Source organism: Myotis daubentonii, chromosome 1, assembly GCF_963259705.1.
Source record: "Myotis daubentonii chromosome 1, mMyoDau2.1, whole genome shotgun sequence".
Taxonomy (NCBI): domain Eukaryota; kingdom Metazoa; phylum Chordata; class Mammalia; order Chiroptera; family Vespertilionidae; genus Myotis; species Myotis daubentonii.
Genome location: NC_081840.1, coordinates 157634116 through 157647276, shown reverse-complemented (window position 1 = coordinate 157647276; position 13161 = coordinate 157634116). Strand labels below are relative to the sequence as shown.

Sequence of the window (13161 nt, the reverse complement as noted above, 5' to 3'; positions counted from 1 at the left end):
GGAAGGGGGTACCTCTGCCACTGATAGGGAGCAGCGCATGGGAGGGTCAAGGGCCAGTCCCTGGGCCAGAGGAGGACAACTGCCTTCTTGGTTAATCCTTCCATTTTAGGAAAAGTTGGGTAAATTGTGCTGAGTTAATGAAAAGAACATTATTTTGTACTTGTGAGTACAGATGGAGGTAGGAGGCAACCGGTATCTTGAGTTTCTTTAGTAAAGAATTCCTGTCATTACTCTGCAATGGTGGGATTTAGGAACTAAAGTCCCCATGTTAAGTGAATTTACAGGTATCAATTTATGACAATATGTGGGAAAAGAAATATTTCCAATCTCTTTTGCATCAAAAATATACTTAAATGTATTTTACATTCACTTAAACCAATAAAGGGAGAACACTAAATGAAGAGTATAGTGCAGTGATGGCGAACCTTTTGAGCTCCATGTGTCAGCATTTTGAAAAACCCTGACTTAACTCTGGTGCCGTGTCACATATAGAAATGTTTTGATATTTGCAACCATAGTAAAACAAAGACTTATATTTTTGATATTTATTTTATATATTTAAATGCCATTTAACAAAGAAAAATCAACCAAAAAAATGAGTTCGTGTGTAACCTCTGACCCGCGTGTCATAGGTTCGCCATCACTGGTATAGTGACATTTTGTACAGTTTCAATGAATCCTAATTACTACTGTATTTTTCATTTCTATCGCAGTCCTTTTTTTCCACAGGAAATGCAAATACTCACACTTAAGATGTATTTTCCCATCTAGGTTAAGCCATGCACGCAGTGCTGTTCTTATTTTATAATTTAGAACTGTTTTCCTCTCTCACCTTTTCCCACATCTTGTTGTGGTGGCTATGACAGATACATATTTTATAAGTGTACCCTCCCTCCAAAATCAAATGAATAAAGAAAGAAAAAACCACTTTGGTAAGATCTGTATCTCATTAAATTTAGTATATATGAATAGTTGTTTCTCAAACCCCTCCCTCAATATCATCTATTCTTCTCCAGAACAGATCTACCCATTGTCATGCGCTGGTGTGGGTCAATTCCACCTTATCTCTACCTGGTTTCGGGCACCGCATTCTAATAATAATGGTGCACCTTACCTGTATGTAGTACTTCACATTTTTCAAAATATTTAATTCAACCCTCATAAAATCCGATGTGCTGTCAGGCTTAAGAAAAGGCTTCACCTTTGGGGAGCCTATCTTTGCACCCCTCATTATTTTAATTAGTGAGACTGTAAAGCTGTTCACTGTCAGTGTTTAGCCTGATTAATGTTGCCCATGTTCTGTCCTGCACAGGTTACTCCGGCCAGGACTTCGACTGGGCCGATTATCACAAGCAGCATGGAACGGAAGAAGCACCTCCTTTCTGCTTCAAAAATGTAAGACGCTTGTTTCTTGCTACTCCTTTTACCATGGCTGTTGCTCACCATAAATGCCATCAATTGTTTTCTATTTATTGAGCAAGAGTAGAGTGCTGCTGTGTTCTATGGAATCCCAAAACTTTCACAGTTTTGAAAAGTCCTCCTTTGAGCTTGTCTATTAGAGTAATTCTGGGAGGTAGTAACAAATTGATTACTGAAGGTATAGTGGCTGAAACATGTTATAAATTTAGTTCTCACTGAGGGAAGGGTCCAGGATGTACTGGATTTCTAGCTGGTTCTTCTCATTGTGGTAAGCCTTGAGCTAGATATGTTTTTGTTTCAGCCCCTGAATCTGGTGAGCAGATAGGGAGAGAAGTCAAGGAGAAGATAGCCCTAGTTCTAAGCAGTATAGCCGATACTGACACATGGTACTCTGTTCCCTTTCTCTCAGTGAGAACCAGCCACTCATCTGCACCATGAATGAGGCTAGGAGATGCCTGGCTAGTTCCCCAGCCATGACTCCATACTGTAGTCCACCAATAGCTGTGCACTTGCTATGCATAGCTATTGGTGACTGTGGGGTATAACATTGATAAGCCATCAATAGGAGATTCTCTGTATCTGAGGAATATTCTTAAAATATGATCTTAATTTTTTTGCATTAGATTATTTTGCTAGGATGCTAGTCCAACAATTTTGTACTTTGCTGTGCTTACTTTAAGCCCCTACCTTGTTCAAATAGAACTTATTGGCATAGTAATAGGATTTTTGTGACAAATAAAATAGCTGTGTGTGTGTGTGTGTGTGTGTGTGTGTGCTCATACATGTATGTATTTGCTTAGTTATCAGAGTTGGTTGTATTGAGTAGTTTATAAATTATTCATTTGTATTTCATCAACCCTGGGGAACTATGAAAAGAGACATAGATTAGTATCTCTGATTTAAGAATGAGGCATAAATGTATAGTTTAGCGTGTTGAACACATATTTCACGATGAAGCTAATTCCTTGTGCTGAGAAAAGACGCGGTCTACCAGCTGAGGACTGCAGATACTAAGTGCAGAGTGCTCCAGAATCACAGACTTGTTTTCTAGACATGAGCTTCTATTGCTGCTGATTCATTGCCGCCCTCCCTATAATTTGTTCTGCAAGGTAACAGAATATGAAAACTGAGAGGAGGAAAGGGGTGACTTAATAGAGAGAAACTCAATACTGAGCATAAGTCAAAAACAGATTTTGGAGAATTAAGTAGGTTGATTACTGGGTCAACTTGTACTCCTAAATACAGAAACAAATCAGTGGCAGAGTGGAAATCAAAGCTTTATAAATGATTAAATGGACTTTCTACTTGGATGACCATAGCCTTTGCACAAAGGCAGTTCTTCTATAGTTGAAAGAACTGCATGGTGAGTGTTTAGGTGCTTTGAAGGGGGCAGCTGTGTAATCATGCCACCATGAGGATAGCAGCCGATTATCACTCAAGGCTTATGAAGTCCAATGCGGTTTTATTAACCTTTTTACCATGTTGACGTCATTTGAGACAAAATCTACTGGCCTTCTGGCCTTTCATTCAGGATCATGGAAACACTTCATCATATCCTCAAACCCCTTAACTTTGTGCTTTCTGCCTGAAAAGAATAAAAATCCTTCCTTGGTTCTTCAGCTTTGGGAAGGAAATCCTCCCATGTCCCCTGGTCCTGTATTTAAGGAGGAGTTTTTTTTTTGTGAGAACAAGGCTTCTTTTTATCTGTCCTCTGCTCCCATTCAGGCAGCTGTTGTCCAAATGCATTTTAATAGTGGAGCAAGTAGCCACATCCCCAGGTGGCCTCTGAGCTTTTAGGATTTAGCTACCCAGATTACATCTGTTCTAGGAAATACATTGGTGTATTTATTAGGGATGCACTTGTTACAAATATGACCCCTTTTTTCTGGCTCCTCATTTATTTAATCGACAGGATTGTTATCTGCCTGTTGACATATGAGTTGCATTACTGGTATTTTGCTGAATTTTAGTTGCTTGCTACAGTGCTCTTCAGTATGCTTATTATGAGTTCATTTTTTAATCATACATCTCGTGGATAGCAGAGGAGAGGTAGTTTAGAAGTGGATACATGGATGACATTTCCCTGAGGATGTTTAACAATCAGAGGCAGTTCTGAAATGGATTGACACGGCCAAATGCTTCGTAAAATAAACTCACAGGTAATGGTTTTGCCATTGATCCTTTATAAATTACCCTCAAACAGAGGTTATGTGGTTGTAGCTTTCCCTTATTAAGTAGGATAAATGGCATTTTAACTTATTTAGAAACTTTACAGGCAGCCAGCCTATCAAGTGGTATTATCAGAAAGAAGCTCAATACATAATATGTGTGGATAAGTTAGGATGGTTTGTAGGAAAATAGCCCAGATAGAGTAGTTTTGATTCTTATTTCCAAGGAAATATAAAGGAAAAGAGCAAATTGGTCTCTTAACATACATTGGATAATTTTGTTCTGTTTACATAGAGATAGACTTTCATTTCAACTTAACTTATATAAAAAGACATGTAAATGTGAGTTACCTTGGTTTCCTTCCATCAGTAACAAAGAGATGTAATCTGTTACTTACAGGAACTTGTTTATCTCAGTTTGTATATTTTGAAACATATATATTTATGTGGTATTGTCATATCTGGTTAAAATTTATAGAAGTGGGTGATTGGAAATTTGTATATCACATTTATTTAAAAGTGAATTTTGCTTCCAGTAATGGCTAAGCTCATACTGAATCCATCCTCTTACAGAGAGCAACTAAACACTGGGCAGAATGAAAACAGCTACTGCAGGATGTGGAACAGGAACAAAAGCAGGCAGATACTGGGGGTAGGGAGGCAGGTGTTTAGTAAAAAGAAGACCGTGGGGTGATCATCCCCAAATTTTCAGATGAGTGGCCTGAGGTCAGCCACAGGTGACAACATATGAGATGACTAAAACAGTGATTATAAGTGATTATAAGAACACAATAACAGAATTTAGGAAACCACAGCTACTGCAAAGTAAGAGGCATCACAAACAGGGGAGAGCCAGGAGGAGGAACCACAAATTCTGGGTATAAATCCTAGAACCATGTATTTGCCAGGAAAGCTCCAAGCAGCCTAGTGGTTAAGGGTGAAAGAAGTGAATTAAGATCTGAGCTGCTTCTCAAGAGACAAGTGTGTAGTTTGAGACCAACCAAGTTAATTGCTTGCTATAACAGAAAAATCAGCACTCTTGGGAGTAATATGCCACAATCCAGGGTTCCTATGACATAACATTTAAAACATCCAGATTTCAATCCAAACTTGCTCAACACATGAAGAAATAGGAAAATCTGACTCATTTTCAGTAGAAAAGACAATGAACACAGACCAAATCCAAAATGACTCAGATGTTGGTAGCAGTCAAGTATTTTAAAGTCCCTATTATAACTAAGCTCAGTAGTGGAAAGCATTGGATCCCAAAGTGTGGTCCGAAGGCCAGCTCCTTCAGCGTCACCATGTTGGAAATACAAATTGTCTTACTTCAAATAAACTGAATCACAGACTTTAGGATGAGGCCCAGCAGTCCTATGTTTTTAAAGGCGTTCCAAGTGATTTTGATACCCTCTAAAGTTTTAGAAGCCTTGATGTTAAGGAAAATATTCTTCTAATGAATGAAAAGATAGGAAGTGCCAAAACAAAAGTAGAAGTATAAAAAAGGGAAATTCTAAAACTGACAAATACAATATCTGAAATAAGCAAATTCATTGAAAGGACTTAATAGCAGAATAGATATGAGCAAGGAAAGAGTTTATGATATTGAAGACAGAAATTATCCTATCTGAAGAACAGAGAAAAAAGTTGGCACGGGGTTGGGAGGAAGATGAAGAGAATCTTGAGGATCTGAGGGAAAAATCTCATGTGAACTGGAGACCCAGAAGTGGGTACAGAAGTGGAAGGAAAAAATATATGAAGAAATAGTGCTCCCTAATTAACAAAGCAGCTGAAAGATCTAAATTTACAGCTTCAGGAATCTTAATGAGCCCCAAGCAGCATAAATACAAAGAAACCCAACATAGTCAAATTGCTGATAACCAATAAACATTGAGAAAAAACTCTTGAAAGTGTCCAGAGAAAAATAATACATTTCAAATAGAGGAAGACAGTTTGAATAATAACAAACTTTTCATCAGAAACAACAGAGGCCAAAAGAGTGTGAACCAACTTCTTTAGAGTGCTATAAGAAAAAAAAAATTACAATTCTATATCCAGTAAAAATGTACTTCAAGAATGAAGGTTAAAAACAACACACTTCACCTAGCCTGTTTGGCTCAGTGAATAGAGCATCAGCCTGAGGATGAAGGGTCCAGGTTCGATTATGGTCAAGGGCACATGCCTGGGTTGCGGGCTCCATCCCCAGTAGGGGGCGTGCAGCTGATCAGTGATTTTCTCTCAGCACTGATGTTTCTCTCTCTCTCCTTCTCCCTTCCTCTTTGAAACCAATAAGAATATATTTTAAAAAATAATAATACACTTCAACAAAGAAGATATACTAATGACAAAAGTGAAAACTGCTCAATGTCATTAGTCATAGGGAAAACACATGTTAAAGCCACAGTGAGATGCCACTAGACTTACCTATAAGAATGGCTAAAATTTGAAAAACTGGCAGTATCAGTTGGGAGGATGTTTAGCAACTGGAACTGTATACACTGCTGATGGGAATGCAAAATGATATATTCAAAAATAATTGGGCAGTTTTGGGGGGCAGTTTTTTAGAAACATATGTACCCTAGAGACCCGATGCATGAAATTCGTGCAAGGGGCTCGGCCCTCGCAGCCCCGGCTTCATCTGGAAGATCGTCTGGAAAGATGTCCTTCTGTCATTTGGCTGTCCAGTCTAATTAACATATTATGCTTTTATTATTATAGATTTACCATATGGTCCAGCTACCTATTTCTAGAGAAATGAAAACAGTGTTATAGGCTGCATTATGTCCCTCCAAAGTTCATGCTTTAAAGGCCTAACCCCAGGACCTCAGAATGTGACTGTATTTGGAGTCAGAGTCTTTAACACTAGAAAGACTGAAACTTAGTATATACCTATATTGCCCAAAAGCAGTCAAAATGACTGCATTGTGAAAGAATAATATCGGAACACTCTTCACTTATGTTCCTTAGCTTTTCCAATAACTCACTTCTATTCGACATTTCTTTCATGAAAATAAACAACTTATTAGAACAAGTATCACTGCATAAAGATTTGAATAACAAGTACTAGTTTAGCTTATTGAGCAACTGCAACTTATCAAGTATCGACAATTTATCATATACTTGTATGTTATCATGTGACGGTAATCGAAAAAAAAATGAAAACTGTTATTTCAATACAGAGCCGAACTGGTCATATAAGAAATTTACTCAATTCAATAATAAGAGTCATTTGATTATTTAAAATTTCCCAAGCAGTCAAAATGACTGCTTTTGGGCAATATAGGTAATATATATATATATATATATATATATATATATATATCGGAAATGAAGGAGGGGGGAGGTAACTACAATTATTAATAAACGCATTTATATGTTGTACAAAAAGTCACAAAATTCTAAGACATTGTGTCCTTATATACATAATTGTTTTTCTAATTGAAATTAAAAAGCAGTCAAAATTACTTCCTTGGGCAATCTAGTGTTAAAGAGGTAATTAAGGTAAAATTAGGTCATATGGTGGGCCTTAATTCAGTGTCCCGATAAGAAGAGCACACACCACAAGCTTGGAGGAAAGAACAGGTGGAGACACAAGGAGAAGACTGCCATTTGCATGCCACTGACTCCACTGACACTCTGTTCTCAGACTTCCAGTCCCCAGAAGTGTGAGAAAATAGATTTCTGTTATTTAAGCTACCAGGTCTGTGGTATTTTATGGCAGCCGGAGCTGACTAATATATTAATGTTCACACAACAACATGTGCTTAAATGTTTATAGTGGCTTTATTCACAATCACCAAAAATTGTAAACCACTCAAATGTCTTGCAACTGGTAAATGATAGACAGACTGTGGTATATCTACATAAACTACTCAGCAGTAATTTACTCAGAATAAATTACAGATTCGTGCAATAGCGTGAGTGATGCTCAAATGCCGTTTGCTTAGTGAAAGAAGCCAGACTCAAAGGCTACGTAGTATATGATTTCACTCATATGACATTATGGAAAAGGTGGCATTATAGGAGCAGAAAACAGATCAGTGGTCCAGGAATCTGGAGCCTGGGAGGGAATGATTACCGAAAGGCCAGTGCAAGGGGTTTTGGGGGTGAAGGGACTGCTCAGTATCTCCACTGTGGTTGTGGCTGTACGACTGTATGTGTTCTCCTAACAGCCTTGCCCTCGTAGAGCACTGCACCAAAAAGAGTGAATTTTTCTATGTGTAAATTTTTGAAATGTGAATATAGAAAGTAAATAAAAATAAGCAAAAAGCAGAAAGGAAAAATAAAGATAATTTCAGATAAAGGAAAACTCTGGGAATTCATCACCAGGACACCTGCACTGAGAGACACGCGAAAGGACACTCTTCAAGGTAGAGACTTGATCTCTGTCCTTACCACCTCAAATGTGCCAGGATCTGATCTTGGTGAGGAATCTAGGGAAGTAGAAGAAATGATTAGCATCTCAGTGAATCTGTAGGAGTAAGGATGCATACATATGTGGCTGGAAAGAGATCATGTGTTCATCCTCTCACTCATTCAACACATATTGTTAGGCACCTGCTGTGTGCCAAGCAGAGCTCTAATTTCTAGGATACAAATGAAGAAGGCATGGTTCTTTCTCCATGAGTGGTGGGAAAGACAAGCCTGCTCGTCTGATAAATAAGGTCTGTGCATGCGCGTGTGCCCGTGCGCATGTCTGCTTCCTCAGTTGGCCAGCTTTGTTGCTGCGCGCTGTCTTGCTGTGGTACCAATGGCTCAGTGTCATTTCTCTCTTTCAGACATCATTCAGCCGGGGTTTCACAAAGAACATGAAGCTTGAAGCTGTAAACCCTAGGAATCCAGGAGAGCTCTGTGTGGCCTCTGTCGTGAGGGTGAAGGGGCGGTTGCTGTGGCTTCACCTGGAAGGTATGCCCTCTTTGTAACCATTCTGGAGAATTTAGGATCCATCCAGCATGTCTCAGAAGTGACCTTTTTGTGTTCCTTTTACTTAAACAGCTCTTAAATTATTCAGTGTTCTCAAGTAAGTGATACTAATCAAATACAAATTTGTACAGAGGCTCTCATTTTAATTTAATAATTTCATGAAATGAGATGCTGGAGTGATAATTATGTTTGGAACACAGTGGGCTTTTTTACATCTATGATTATAAAAGCTAATGTCACAATTAAATTAATATGAGTCACTAAGACTGGTATTTGAGGTCTTGGTTATTATGAAGTCTTGGTTATTATGAGGATAGAATTGTATATTTTAATGTGAATAATACCCTTACTTTGGTTTCTTTCATAGTTGTTTAATTTTTCCTTAAAATAGTAAATGGAGACAACTTTCTCCCCAAATATACAGGCATGGGCAAAAGTAGGTTTATACTTGTAATACAAATAAATAATACAATAATTAATAAATAATAATACAAGAATAAAATGTTTTGTATATTCACAACTATAAACCTACTTTTGCCCACCCCTGTATAATAAACAGGATTTAGGCTTGTTTGTTGGTGTTTACGCTGTTCTTTATAGCTACATTTTGTTTACAATTATACAGATAATTCACAGAATAATATACTTTGTAAACAAACCTTGATCAGATTTTGAATTTAGATAGAAGACTATATTTTATAGATGTTATATTTTCAATGAGAAAGAGTTGAAATTAACTTGATCTCCAAGTTTTTCCCATCTTTCTGTGATTTAAAATACTTTGAGTTTTTTGTTTGTTTGATTGTTTGTTTTTCAGTTTCACAGCACTCAATAGTTATTTAAAGTGTTTATGAAAAAACAATAAGACTAGATATGAATAATGAAGTTATGTTAGCTTTCCTGGTCTATATTGTAGATCTTTTAACATGCTTGTATTACCATTGGACTAGAAAATTTGGAAGGTCATAGAATTGCTGCTAATATCTTCATCCTTATTTCATCAGTAAGCAGGTCTAACAAGCATTGAAAGTTTTTATATAGGCCTACCATCTCATCAACATTACAGTTTAAAAGAGTGCGAAGGGTAGAGAGCAGTGATTTTAGCTAAACATCATAGGTGTCATTAATTCCCAGAAAATAGTTTAAAACATTACCATGGTTTAAGATTTCCAGTCCTATATAATAAAAGGCTAATATGCAAACTATCCCCTCAACCAGGAGTTCGACCAGGGTGTGGCCACCTGTGGCCCCTCCCACTGGCTGGCCCTGCCCTCGATTGGGGGTGGGGCCAGCCGGCCAACTGCCCATGGCCCCTCCCTGCCCCCACCAGCCTGATCCCAATTGGGCCAGCCAGGTGGACCCCAACCATGCACGAATTCATGCACTCAGCCTCTACTTTGAAATAAGAGGAAATTCTCAAAAAGTTGATTGCTTTATTTTTCAAATAAAATGGCCTCTAGTAGAAGTAGCCAAAAGGTAGACACAGGCATAATAGTGATATCTCTGCAGCCACAGGAAGAGTGTGACCTTATTTTCATTACTACATGTAAAGTTGATTCAACTGCTCTTGGAAAAATAGGAGCTCTTGGATGATTTTGAATCCTTAATCTACCTAATACTATGCTAAGCTATATCACTAGATTGGAGTCTTGTTTACATTGTTAATTTGAAAACAAAAATGGAAATGTTCAGAGCCCATGTATCATCATTATTATTTAGCACATTGTGGTTAAAATTATTTGGCAGTCATAATTTATTTATATTCAAATTGCTGTTTTTCTTTGGATATAAATTTGTGGATTTATAGCAAAAAAAAATACAAGTCAGTTCATGGCAGCTCTTTTGCTTATTCTTCAGAGTGCTTCCATTCTGTAGTAATGAGTTAGTTAGTCTTCTGAAGCAGGTCAGAAAGTAAATTATCCATTTTTCCAGGCCTTGCGCATTTAAAGAAAAAAATTTAAACAATCTGTTGACTATCATCTACCTGGAATTATTGGTCAAAATTATGCATTTGTCTCATCAGATAAATTAAATTCCACTCAATCTCCTTGAACAGTCTTAAATTTTGTTGAGTTTTTTTGTTAGTTTTTGGTTTGGGCCCTTACTGAAGATTTACTGTTTAATATAATAGCAAGCTTGCTGGTACTTATTTCTCATTATTTCAGTTTTATGTAATAGTGTTTTCTTTCCTCAGTCCTGGGGACAGAATGTTAGCGATTCACTACGGTCAGTTTGTGCCTGTTGAGTACTTTTATGATGATGGTGATGCTGATTATAGACCATTTATTCGACACTTTGAATTTATAAACTGCTTCATAACAATTTATCAGTTATATTTGTGCATTAAATTGATTTGAAGTATTTTCAACACATGGCTAATTGACCACTTGTAGGTCATTGAAAGGGTGATTTTTATTTAATATTTCACTTCTCTTGAAGTCAGATCATTCTTTAAGTGTCTATAAAGGAGCCAATGTTGAAGGGGGAGCAATGAATAAAATATATGAAATTTGTGTAATATTATTTTAGGTGCATATTTGGAAAGAATCTCAAGCTCTCACAAGCTGCTGATAGTGAGCAAGGGCAGTTTCTGATGAAGGGGCTTTGTGTTTTGAGGAGGACATTGTCGTGCTTTCTCTATGGTAATACTCTGCTCTAGGTAATTGTGTGTACCAGCCTGAGCATCCTATCTAATAAAGAGGGAATATGCTAATTGACTGTCACTCCCTCAAAGATGGCGGTGCCCACAGCCACAAGGTGGCTGGCAGGGGAGGGCAGTTGTGGGCGATCAGGCCAGCAGGGCAAGGCAGTTGGGGGTGACCAGGCCTGCAGGGGAGGGCAGTTGGGGGTGACCGGACCGGCAGGGGAGGGCAGTTGGGGGCAGTCGGGCTGGCAGGGGAGTGGTTAGGGGAATTGCACATGACTGCGGAGGAACTTACACATAAAGAAAACATCTTCATTAAAACAAAAACAACCAAAGCAAGGGATGGAAATGTATATTACACTTCTTCACAAGAGGAAGACTGAATGGGAGGGGAAAGTGGAGATAGGAAAGGAAATTACTAAGGGGAAGGGGCATGACACCGCCATATCAGGGGTGTGAGTCATTACTGAAAATGCCTCCCGTTTATCCACTGACATGCCCAACATGTGAGCAGAGCTAACAATGCATGTCTTGCTTTGTTACTTAATGTTAAAAATGAAACTTACTGTTTCTTGGCTAACTTGCTGAAGAGAATAAGCCTCCAACATTTCATTATTGAACCGAAGATCTTGTATGTTTGATTTCCACACAACACAGATTCTTTTTTTTATTTATTTATTTAATATATTTTATTGATTTTCCACAGAGAGGAAGGGATAGAGAGTTAGAAACATCGATGAGAGAGAAACATCGATCAGCTGCCTCCTGCACATCTCCCACTGGGGATGTGCCCGCAACCAAGGTACATGCCCTTGACCGGAATCGAACCTGGGACCCTTCAGTCCGCAGGCCGACGCTCTATCCACTGAGCCAAACCGGTTTCGGCACAACACAGATTCTTTTACAATTAAGTGGAAAGAGGGGATGCTGGGATGGCTGATTGGCTCTCAGCACCACAGCCCACCTTCCTGTCTGCCTGCAGGGGCTGGAGACCTTAAAATTAACTCCCAGATGCCCATACACGATAGCGCACTGTGTTCAAAACAGACTCCACCGCTGGCATCTACTCATGTTAGCTTCGATGGGCAGAATGAAGCAGAGGTGACCTCCCTGCTGCTGCTCCTGCTGGCAAGCAAGGCCCTGGAGTGTTAGCAGCTGGACTTGGTGCATCCATTTCTATTCCTAAGCTCCAAGGGTCTCTGGGGGTGCTGCAGCAATCCCAGTGTTTCCTCACAAACTGGAGTTGTGAGAGGGACTGGAGCCAGTGGCAGGCCACAGATCACGGCTTCCTGCCCATGGGACGCCACAGTGGCCTTAAAATAGTCCATTGTGGGCCTCATGACCTCTGTCATCCATCCCTCCCAAGGATCTTATAGTCACCTAGTGTCCTGCTACAGTCCCTTTCTGCTTGAGGTACCGATTATGCTTTCTTGCCCGCGATGTCAGTCAAGAATGGACTCTACCTCCACTTTCTGTACCTCCAGTTTTTAAGCTCTGTGGGTCCTAAAACCTCATTTCTTCTTGGTATTAAATTCTGAAATGTACTGTGATTGGTGCTGTGAGCCATTGCACAGGGCTGTGCTCCCGTCCTCGCCTATAGCCTATCACATAGCATAGTGTTTGTACACGAGTTCATGTGCTCATGCAGTGTTTGCGATTTGAATCGACATGAGGAATAAATAAAATCTGTGCTCTCTAATGAGAAAGTGGTGTAGGATACAGCAGCCCCTTAAGAACGGTTGTTTTGCGAACCAAATTTTGAAACGACAAGAGGTATTTTTTTACTTGTCAGCTAAAATCCGAAGACTTCTTGGTCAGTTTTTCCATATGCTTGGTTCAGTACCAGGAAACTACCTTCCATATTATAACCAACAATCAATGGGAGTCCTACTAAAATGTAGATTCCTGGGGGTCTGCCTTTTAAAGTCCCCTCCCCAGGTGATTCACACGCACACTGGAGTTTGTAACGTACTCTAAGAGGTCAAATGGGCAGAGTGTGGCAGGTTT

General features: G+C 39.0%; 1 protein-coding gene across 3 annotated transcripts in view; it reads left to right on the top strand.

The window, feature by feature from the left end:
- Positions 1 to 13161, top strand: part of SFMBT2 (Scm like with four mbt domains 2) — a 192080-nt gene that overhangs the window by 129117 nt on the left and 49802 nt on the right. For all 3 annotated transcript variants that reach the window (XM_059663739.1, XM_059663731.1, XM_059663748.1), the window contains 2 exons: positions 1313 to 1395; positions 8366 to 8492. In XM_059663739.1, the coding sequence (XP_059519722.1) occupies positions 1313 to 1395; positions 8366 to 8492 (210 nt within the window). The remainder of the gene's footprint in view (positions 1 to 1312; positions 1396 to 8365; positions 8493 to 13161) is intronic.